The following is an 11374-nucleotide window of genomic DNA, read 5'->3' as shown; positions in this document are numbered from 1 at the left end:
ATTGACTGATTTCCTGAACTGCAACTCAGTAAACTCTTTGAAAGTGTTGCATGTTGCGTTTGTTCAGTATATTAGGGTTAATCACAGAACGTGAGAGAATAGGAAATGGTTAAATATTCTAATAGCGCATCTATACTGTGGTAGACACTTTATTCATGGACTACTATACTGTGAATTGGTTTCTGTCAACGGCTAGCTAGTCGTCCGCCCACAGCTGTACACTAACCCAATCGTTCCTGACACTAGGGGTTAGGGGAAGAGAACCCACCCATGCTGTATATTCAACAAATGTCTAGAATCATCCATCCAGGTAGGTAGTATATACTAACACACTGAACATCTTCTACAACGGTCACTTATATCATTATAACACAGTGATGAGCAGCCAAGAGCTGAGAGAGTATGACTGTCTCAAAAGGGTACCTATCCTATTCCCTATTCAGTGCACTACTTTAGACCAGAGTCCATAGAGTGTCAGCCAGGGTGAGCAGAGTCATGATAAATACATCACACAGCTAGATGGCCAACAAACAGCCTGGTTCCTTTGAGCTCTGGTCAAAGTGCTGCCCTATATGGAGAAGTTTTTCATGAAATAGAAGCATTTCACTGCTGTTTTAGAAGCACGTGACAAATACAATTTGGATTTGAGACGCCCCCAAGGAGTGGCCAGAGAGAGGTCTGACCCTAAAGTTAAACCTCGTTGACGTTCCTCTCAGAGGGTCTGCAGTAGTCTGTGTTAGCTGAAGATATGTAGAAGGACTGGGTTTTCCTCTTCAGATGGGCTCGCTTGGTGGCCAGAGAGCGCTTGCTGCTGGAGATGATCTCAGAGATGAACATCTTACAGTCGATGCAGACCTCCATGGTACACCAATCCTCTGTCAGCTCCTTGGGAAGATCCAGCTCGTCACTAGAACGCTCAATTTTGCGTTTGGATAACCTGGGAGAGGAGAATCTTTATTAATCTTTATTTAACCAGGTGGGTCAGTTGAGAACTAATTCCCATTTACAATGACAACCTGACAGACTTCAAGAGGGTCCTTTTTACTACTTCCTTTATTTAGGAAGACCAGGTACCTCGCCAACCACCTAACCCTGTAGCCTTCTGAGTAACAAGACCAGGTACCTAGCCCTGTAGCCTTCTGAGTAACAAGACCAGGTACCTAGCCCGGTAGCCTTCTGAGTAACAAGACCAGGTACCTAGCCCTGTAGCCTTCTGAGTAACAAGACCAGGTACCTAGCCCTGTAGCCTTCTGTGTAACAAGACCAGGTACCTAGCCCTGTAGCCTTCTGAGTAACAAGACCAGGTACCTAGCCCTGTAGCCTTCTGAGTAACAAGACCAGGTACCTAGCCCTGTAGCCTTCTGAGTAACAAGACCAGGTACCTAGCCCTGTAGCCTTCTGAGTAACAAGACCAGGTACCTAGCCAACCACCTAACCCTGTAGCCTTCTGAGTAACAAGACCAGGTACCTAGCCCTGTAGCCTTCTGAGTAACAAGACCAGGTACCTAGCCCTGTAGCCTTCTGAGTAACAAGACCAGGTACCTAGCCAACCACCTAGCCCTGTAGCCTTCTGAGTAACAAGACCAGGTACCTAGCCAACCACCTAGCCCTGTAGCCTTCTGAGTAACAAGACCAGGTACCTATCCCTGTAGCCTTCTGAGTAACAAGACCAGGTACCTAGCCAACCACCTAGCCCTGTAGCCTTCTGAGTAACAAGACCAGGTACCTAACCATGAAGCCTTCTGAGTAACAAGACCAGGTACCTAGCCCTGTAGCCTTCTGAGTAACAAGACCAGGTACCTAGCCCTGTAGCCTTCTGAGTAACAAGACCAGGTACCTAGCCCTGTAGCCTTCTGAGTAACAAGACCAGGTACCTAGCCAACCACCTAGCCCTGTAGCCTTCTGAGTAACAAGACCAGGTACCTAGCCAACCACCTAGCCCTGTAGCCTTCTGAGTAACAAGACCAGGTACCTATCCCTGTAGCCTTCTGAGTAACAAGACCAGGTACCTAGCCAACCACCTAGCCCTGTAGCCTTCTGAGTAACAAGACCAGGTACCTAACCATGAAGCCTTCTGAGTAACAAGACCAGGTACCTAGCCCTGTAGCCTTCTGAGTAACAAGACCAGGTACCTAGCCCTGTAGCCTTCTGAGTAACAAGACCAGGTACCTAGCCAACCACCTAGCCCTGTAGCCTTCTGAGTAACAAGACCAGGTACCTAGCCAACCACCTAGCCCTGTAGCCTTCTGAGTAACAAGACCAGGTACCTAGCCAACCACCTAACCCTGAAGCCTTCTGAGTAACAAGACCAGGTACCTATCCCTGTAGCCTTCTGAGTAACAAGACCAGGTACCTAGCCAACCACCTAGCCCTGTAGCCTTCTGAGTAACAAGACCAGGTACCTAGCCAACCACCTAGCCCTGTAGCCTTCTGACCAACAAGTTTTTAACTGAAATCAGTCAATTCAATCGTCCATTTGGATGCCATGTTCTCTCAGGGACAACATTGGAGTCAATCAACCCCCACTCTGTCACTGGAATGATGTAATGTAACTAGGGGGGTAGAATATGTCTGCTTCAACACCCATATGGCATATCTAGAACCAGACTACTAGATACCATGTTGAAAAACTGACAGCCCTGGTGGACAAATTATATAATGATTGCTCTGCAAGTACAAAGCACAAGCTCTCAAACAACAACAAACGAGGAGAACATTGATGAGAAGTGGGACATGAAGTCCCATGTACTGACCACTGAGAACATGGAGAGGGGGACACAGCAGAGAACCAGCATTAATACCAACGTTGCTGAGTGGGTGGGGCACTGCTCTGTCTGGAAGGTAGTCAGGACTGAGGTCGATTGAAGTGTACTGTCCCCTAGTGGTCATGCTCAGGACCATATCTGATTTGTGATTTTTTTAAATAATAACTTAAATAAAAGTAAGAGCAGTTTAAAATGTTATTTGTCACATCCCTAAGCCCAAAGACCAATAATGATGTTATTGTGTACCTGGAGACAGTCCGGCGCAGGCGCTGGCTGGACGAGGGCTTCTCTGGGGTGTCCAAGGCTGATGTCCCTCCAGCCTCCTCCCTGGGTAGGATGGTGGTAGTAGATCCCAGAGAGGAGATGGACAGGTTGGCATACGGCTTAGATGGAAGTCTCTTCTGGAAACAACGGGACAGAGTCAGAGGAAGTCTCTCCTGGAAACAACGGGACAGAGTCAGAGGAAGTCTCTCCTGGAAACAACGGGACAGAGTCAGAGGAAGTCTCTCCTGGAAACAACGGGACAGAGTTAGGAGGGTCAGATATATAGAGGATCTGAACATCTAATCTGTCAACAATTAAAGGGCAAGTGTGGTCAATGGGTGGACGAGGAGGACTTTGGCTCACCTTTTTACAGCACTGAGAGCACACAGGCCTGGAGAGAGAGATAAATATTCAGTCACACAACAAGTCTCATTTATTCTGATTAATGTTAAGAGATTCTCCAGTACTTTTGTATATTCTTTAGCCAGTTGTCCTGAAATGTTTAAGTGCCAAAAGTGGTCAACGAAAATTGAGTAGTACATCGTACATAGCACACACACACACACACGTCATTGTTCTCCCTCTCTCTCTCTCTGCTGTGTGTGCGTGAGCATCTTGCTAGCTGTCACTCAAAATGGTGAAGGGCTGAAGCTCATTGGCTAGAATTCGAATTCCTAAGAGGGCTGGCCTATGTGGGGGAAAATGTAGGAAATATGGTGCAGCACAGCTCCCAGAAAAACAGTCACTTCAAACTAGGGATTTCGTGAGGTTAGACAGTAATTCTGCATGTATGAACTATACATTGATACATCCAGCCCAAAGCGGGAGGTTTGAAAAATACTTCGTAGTCACCAAAATTCTGGAGCTCGTCTTTGAACAAAAATTCCACACAAACTCTACTTTTGGTATTTGTATCTTTAGTCCATTGTTGATATAGTACCAAACTGTTTGTCATGTCAGCAATCAAGTTAAGATATATAACTTTAAAAATACAGAAATACTGCCACTATGATAATTGTTTTTGGGTGAAATTGACTTTAGTAAAATATAACACATCAGGGGTTGGAACCGGTTCGGGGAACAGAACCAAAAGTGTTGTTCTTTTACAGTTTTGAGGAACAGAAAGAGAACCAGGAACGAAAGTGATCTATACTGCTCCGGAACAGAACAGTTGTTTTAAAAGCACGGGAACCAGTTAATAACGTTAATTTACCTTCAGGACATTTTTTCCCCCCCTGGCATCCCACAAAAAACACAAGGTGCCTAAGTAAGGCCCTTACTATGCCACTTAGAAATGTATTCCAGTGTCTGCCTGTCAGCAGAACATTTTTGCCAGTGTGTGAAGGCAACCTGATCCTCCGTAGCATAGGCTACTGCACTGACGTTACAAGCATGATTCAGAAATTAGGGAGAGATTTTTAGAGAAGAATGCATTAACGTTTCAATGCTAGTTGCGGATACTATAGTTATCACGTTTCACATTGGATTCATTAACTACAAAAAAGTAAGATGTGTTTTTTTTTATTCTGGTGCCGCTCTGTATACACAGCTTGTTAACTTGCTCTGGTCTAACTTTAAGCCAACTCTCTGCAGTTCAGCCATTCAAAAGGTTCTCCATAGAGGAACTCTGTGTCGCACTGCTTTGCTTTATCTTGGCCAGTTCACAGTTGTAAATGAGAACTTGCTCTCAACTGGCCGACTGGTTAAATTAAAGGTGAAATAAATAATTAAAAATAGAAGCCGCTCCTCCGTAGGTTTAATTATGTGGGCATAAATCAGATAATGCATGTCATAACAAGATTCCCAGCATGGCCTCCCGGGTGGCGCAGTGGTTAAGGGCGCTGTACTGCAGTGCCAGCTGTGCCATCAGAGTCCCTGGGTTCGCGACCGGGAGGTCCGTGGGGCGACGCACAATTGGCCTAGCGTCGTCCGGGTTAGGGAGGGATTGGTCGGTAGGGATCTCCTTGTCTCATCGCGCACCAGCGACTCCTGTGGCGGGCCGGGCGCAGTGCGCGCTAGCCAAGGTTGCCAGGTGCACGGTGTAGCCTCCGACACATTGGTGCGGCTGGCTTCCAGGTTGGATGCGCGCTGTGTTAAGAAGCAGTACGGCTGGTTGGGTTGTGTATCGGAGGACGCATGACATTCAACCTTCGTCTCTCCCGAGCCCGTACGGGACGGGAGTTGTAGCGATGAGACAAGATAGTAGCTACTACAACAATTGGACACTACGAAATTGGGGAGAAAAAGGGGTAAAATTTTAAAAAAATATATTCAAGTCAAGCCTCTTCCTCCCTCTTTCGCTCTCTCACACCAACAAAATTTCAGCCCTACACTTGTCTGTCCATTGCACATGTAAACAACATTTGCACTATCAGCTGCAAAATCAAATCAAATGTTATTCAGGTCACATACACATGGTTAGCAGATGTTCATGCGAGTGTAGCGAAATGCATGTGCTTCTAGTTCCGACAGTGCAGTAATATCTAACAAGTTATCTAACAATTTCACAACAACTACTTTATACACACACAAGTGTAAAGGAATTAATAAGAAAATGTACATATAAATATGCGTAGGCCAAAACTATAGCTTGCCCAATGTCCATAGCAAGCATTTCGTGGTATCCAATCTGCACTGATTGGTGAAGTCATTTAATGTCAAGCTAATTAAAATTAATGATTTCAGAGGCTTAAAACAGAAGAGAAAGTAACAACATATTAATGATTTCAGAGGCTTAAAACAGAAGAGAAAGTAACAACATATTAATGATTTCAGAGGCGTAAAACAGAAGAGAAAGTAACAACATATTAATGATTTCAGAGGCGTAAAACAGAAGAGAAAGTAACAACATATTAATGATTTCAGAGGCGTAAAACAGAAGAGAAAGTAACAACATATTAATGATTTCAGAGGCGTAAAACAGAAGAGAAAGTAACAACATATTAATGATTTCAGAGGCTTAAAACAGAAGAGAAAGTAACAACATATTAATGATTTCAGAGGCGTAAAACAGAAGAGAAAGTAACAACATATTAATGATTTCAGAGGCGTAAAACAGAAGAGAAAGTAACAACATATTAATGATTTCAGAGGCGTAAAACAGAAGAGAAAGTAACAACATATTAATGATTTCAGAGGCGTAAAACAGAAGAGAAAGTAACAACATATTAATGATTTCAGAGGCGTAAAACAGAAGAGAAAGTAACAACATATTAATGATTTCAGAGGCGTAAAACAGAAGAGAAAGTAACAACATATTAATGATTTCAGAGGCGTAAAACAGAAGAGAAAGTAACAACATATTAATGATTTCAGAGGCGTAAAACAGAAGAGAAAGTAACAACATATTAATGATTTCAGAGGCGTAAAACAGAAGAGAAAGTAACAACATATTAATGATTTCAGAGGCGTAAAACAGAAGAGAAAGTAACAACATATTAATGATTTCAGAGGCGTAAAACAGAAGAGAAAGTAACAACATATTAATGATTTCAGAGGCGTAAAACAGAAGAGAAAGTAACAACATATTAATGATTTCAGAGGCGTAAAACAGAAGAGAAAGTAACAACATATTAATGATTTCAGAGGCGTAAAACAGAAGAGAAAGTAACATATTAATGATTTCAGAGGCGTAAAACAGAAGAGAAAGTAACATATTAATGATTTCAGAGGCTTAAAACAGAAGAGAAAGTAACAACATATTAATGATTTCAGAGGCGTAAAACAGAAGAGAAAGTAACAACATATTAATGATTTCAGAGGCGTAAAACAGAAGAGAAAGTAACAACATATTAATGATTTCAGAGGCGTAAAACAGAAGAGAAAGTAACAACATATTAATGATTTCAGAGGCGTAAAACAGAAGAGAAAGTAACAACAACAAATTGGTTCAGAACTTTATTTTTCAGGTCGGAACCAAAAACAATTACATTCTGTTCAGAACGGAACGATTGGAAAATGATTTGGGTTCCAACCACTCACTGCAAAATAACTATAAATGTCTACAACTGTACTATAAATACTGTACTATAAATACTGTACTATAAATACTGTACTATAAATGTACCTTTTGCAGAATTGGCAGGTGTAGGACCGGTTGAAGAAGGAGAACCTTTTAGTCCGACAGGAGAAACACAACTACAGGAGAGGAGGAGGAGGAGGAGGAGGAGGAGGAGAACGGTTTAGTCTGACAGGAAAAACACAACTACAGGAGAGGAGGAGGAGGAGGAGGAGAACGGTTTAGTCTGACAGGAGAGGAGGAGGAGAACGGTTTAGTCTGACAGGAGAAACACAACTACAGGAGAGGAGGAGGACGAGGAGGAGGAGAACGGTTTAGTCTGACAGGAAAAACACAACTACAGGAGAGGAGGAGGAGGAGGAGGAGAACGGTTTAGTCTGACAGGAGAGGAGGAGGAGAACGGTTTAGTCTGACAGGAGAAACACAACTACAGGAGAGGAGGAGGACGAGGAGGAGGAGAACGGTTTAGTCTGACAGGAAAAACACAACTACAGGAGAGGAGGAGGAGGAGGAGGAGAACGGTTTAGTCTGACAGGAAAAACACAACTACAGGAGAGGAGGAGGAGGAGGAGGAGAACGGTTTAGTCTGACAGGAGAGGAGGAGGAGAACGGTTTAGTCTGACAGGAGAAACACAAATACAGGAGAGGAGGAGGACGAGGAGGAGGAGAACGGTTTAGTCTGACAAGAGAAACACAAATACAGGAGAGGAGGAGGAGGAGGAGGAGGAGGAGGAGAACGATTTAGTCTGACAGGAGAAACACAACTACAATAGAGGAGGAGGAGGAGGAGGACGGTTTAGTCTGACAGGAAAAACACAACTACAATAGAGGAGGAGGAGGAGGAGGAGGACGGTTTAGTCTGACACGAGAAACACAACTACAATAGAGGAGGAGGAGGAGGAGGAGGACGGTTTAGTCTGACAGGAGAGGAGGAGGAGAACGGTTTAGTCTGACAGGAAAAACACAACTACAGGAGAGGAGGAGGACGAGGAGGAGGACGGTTTAGTCTGACAGGAAAAACACAACTACAGGAGAGGAGGAGGAGGAGGACGGTTTAGTCTGACAGGAGAGGAGGAGAACTGTTTAGTCTAACAGGAAAAACACAACTACAGGAGAGGAGGAGGAGGAGGAGAACGGTTTAGTCTGACAGGAGAGGAGGAGGAGAACGGTTTAGTCTGACAGGAAAAACACAACTACAGGAGAGGAGGAGGAGGAGGAGAACGGTTTAGTCTGACAGGAGAGGAGGAGGAGAACGGTTTAGTCTGACAGGAGAGGAGGAGGAGAACGGTTTAGTCTGACAGGAGAGGAGGAGGAGAACGGTTTAGTCTGACAGGAGAGGAGGAGGAGAACGGTTTAGACTGACAGGAGAAACACAACTACAGGAGAGGAGGAGGAGAACGGTTTAGTCTGACAGGAGAGGAGGAGGAGAACGGTTTAGTCTGACAGGAGAGGAGGAGGAGAACGGTTTAGTCTGACAGGAGAGGAGGAGGAGAACAGTTTAGTCTGACAGGAGAGGAGGAGGAGAACGGTTTAGTCTGACAGGAGAGGAGGAGGAGAACGGTTTAGTCTGACAGGAGAGGAGGAGGAGAACGGTTTAGTCTGACAGGAGAAACACAACTACAGGAGAGGAGGAGGAGGAGGAGGAGAACGATTTAGTCTGACAAGAGAGGAGGAGGAGAACGGTTTAGTCTGACAGGAGAAACACAACTACAATAGAGGAGGAGGAGGAGGAGGAGGAGGGTTTAGTCTGACAGGAGAGGAGAACGGTTTAGTCTGACAGGAGAGGAGAACGGTTTAGTCTGACAGGAGAGGAGGAGGAGAACGGTTTAGTCTGACAGGAGAGGAGAACGGTTTAGTCTGACAGGAGAGGAGGAGGAGAACGGTTTAGTCTGACAGGAGAGGAGAACGGTTTAGTCTGACAGGAGAAACAACTACAGGAGAGGAGGAGGAGGAGGAGAACGGTTTAGTCTGACAGGAGAGGAGGAGGAGAACGGTTTAGTCTGACAGGAGGAGGAGAACGGTTTAGTCTGACAGGAGGAGGAGGAGGAGAACGGTTTAGTCTGACAGGAAAAACACAACTACAGGAGAGGAGGAGGAGGAGGAGAACGGTTTAGTCTGACAGGAGGAGGAGGAGGAGAACGGTTTAGTCTGACAGGAGGAGGAGGAGGAGAACGGTTTAGTCTGACAGGAGAGGAGGAGGAGAACGGTTTAGTCTGACAGGAGAGGAGGAGGAGAACGGTTTAGTCTGACAGGAGAGGAGGAGGAGAACGGTTTAGACTGACAGGAGAAACACAACTACAGGAGAGGAGGAGGAGAACGGTTTAGTCTGACAGGAGAGGAGGAGGAGAACGGTTTAGTCTGACAGGAGAGGAGGAGGAGAACAGTTTAGTCTGACAGGAGAGGAGGAGGAGAACGGTTTAGTCTGACAGGAGAGGAGGAGGAGAACGGTTTAGTCTGACAGGAGAGGAGGAGGAGAACGGTTTAGTCTGACAGGAGAAACACAACTACAGGAGAGGAGGAGGAGGAGAACGATTTAGTCTGACAAGAGAGGAGGAGGAGAACGGTTTAGTCTGACAGGAGAAACACAACTACAATAGAGGAGGAGGAGGAGGAGGGTTTAGTCTGACAGGAGAGGAGAACGGTTTAGTCTGACAGGAGAGGAGGAGGAGAACGGTTTAGTCTGACAGGAGAGGAGAACGGTTTAGTCTGACAGGAGAGGAGGAGGAGAACGGTTTAGTCTGACAGGAGAGGAGAACGGTTTAGTCTGACAGGAGAGGAGGAGGAGAACGGTTTAGTCTGACAGGAGAAACAACTACAGGAGAGGAGGAGGAGGAGGAGGAGAACGGTTTAGTCTGACAGGAGAGGAGGAGGAGAACGGTTTAGTCTGACAGGAGGAGGAGGAGGAGAACGGTTTAGTCTGACAGGAGGAGGAGGAGGAGAACGGTTTAGTCTGACAGGAGAGGAGGAGGAGAACGGTTTAGTCTGACAGGAGAGGAGGAGGAGAACGGTTTAGTCTGACAGGAGGAGGAGGAGGAGGAGAACGGTTAAGTCTGACAGGAGAGGAGGAGGAGAACGGTTTAGTCTGACAGGAGAGGAGGAGGAGAACGGTTTAGTCTGACAGGAGAGGAGGAGGAGAACAGTTTAGTCTGACAGGAGAGGAGGAGGAGAACGGTTTAGTCTGACAGGAGAGGAGGAGGAGAACGGTTTAGTCTGACAGGAGAAACACAACTACAGGAGAGGAGGAGGAGGAGGAGGAGAACGATTTAGTCTGACAAGAGAGGAGGAGGAGAACGGTTTAGTCTGACAGGAGAAACACAACTACAATAGAGGAGGAGGAGGAGGAGGGTTTAGTCTGACAGGAGAGGAGAACGGTTTAGTCTGACAGGAGAGGAGGAGGAGAACGGTTTAGTCTGACAGGAGAGGAGAACGGTTTAGTTTGACAGGAGAGGAGGAGGAGAACGGTTTAGTCTGACAGGAGAGGAGGAGGAGAATGGTTTAGTCTGACAGGAGAGGAGGAGGAGAACGGTTTAGTCTGACAGGAGGAGGAGGAGGAGAACGGTTTAGTCTGACAGGAGGAGGAGGAGGAGAACGGTTAAGTCTGACAGGAGGAGGAGGAGGAGAACGGTTTAGTCTGACAGGAGAGGAGGAGGAGAACGGTTTAGTCTGACAGGAGAGGAGGAGGAGAACGGTTTAGTCTGACAGGAGAGGAGGAGGAGAACGGTTTAGTCTGACAGGAGAGGAGGAGGAGAACGGTTTAGTCTGACAGGAGAGGAGGAGGAGAACGGTTTAGTCTGACAGGAGAGGAGGAGGAGAACGGTTTAGACTGACAGGAGAAACACAGCTAGGGGGGAGGAGGAGGAGGAGGAGGAGGAGGAGGAGGAGAACGGTTTAGTCTGACAGGAGAAACAACTACAGGAGAGGAGGAGGAGGAGAACGGTTAAGTCTGACAGGAGAAACAACTACAGGAGAGGAGGAGAACGGTTTAGTCGGAGAGGAGAGGAGAACGGTTATTTGAGAGATCAGGTCAATATCAAGTCAAAGACATTAAGCGCTCAGATTGGCATGTCAGTTCTTCAAAATCTGCTAGTACAGTATCTAGACAGACCCAGTCCTGCTGGTACAGTATCTAGACAGACCCAGTCCTGCTGGTACAGTATCTAGACAGACCCAGTCCTGCTGGTACAGTATCTAGACAGGCCCAGTCCTGCTAGTACAGTATCTAGACAGGCCCAGTCCTGCTAGTACAGTATCTAGACAGGCCCAGCCCCGCTAGTACAGTATCTAGACAGACCCAGTCCTGCTAGAACAGTATCTAGACAGACCCAGT

At 46.0% G+C, this 11374-nt stretch overlaps 1 protein-coding gene across 1 annotated transcript in view; it reads right to left on the bottom strand.

Annotated features, from left to right (window-relative positions):
• Positions 1 to 690: 690 nt before the first annotated feature.
• Positions 691 to 11374, bottom strand: part of LOC139392283 (protein spire homolog 1-like) — a 238181-nt gene continuing 227497 nt past the window's right edge. Inside the window, exons 15-18 of the mRNA XM_071140153.1 lie at positions 7096 to 7166; positions 3393 to 3420; positions 3012 to 3166; positions 691 to 937 (exon numbers count right to left, since the gene is read on the bottom strand). Of these exons, the coding sequence (XP_070996254.1) occupies positions 691 to 937; positions 3012 to 3166; positions 3393 to 3420; positions 7096 to 7166 (501 nt within the window). The remainder of the gene's footprint in view (positions 938 to 3011; positions 3167 to 3392; positions 3421 to 7095; positions 7167 to 11374) is intronic.

This window comes from Oncorhynchus clarkii, chromosome 32 (assembly GCF_045791955.1).
Source record: "Oncorhynchus clarkii lewisi isolate Uvic-CL-2024 chromosome 32, UVic_Ocla_1.0, whole genome shotgun sequence".
Classification (NCBI taxonomy): Eukaryota; Metazoa; Chordata; class Actinopteri; order Salmoniformes; family Salmonidae; genus Oncorhynchus; species Oncorhynchus clarkii.
The sequence above is the reverse complement of the archived record's forward strand: the minus strand, read 5'-3'. Positions and strand labels throughout refer to the sequence as shown.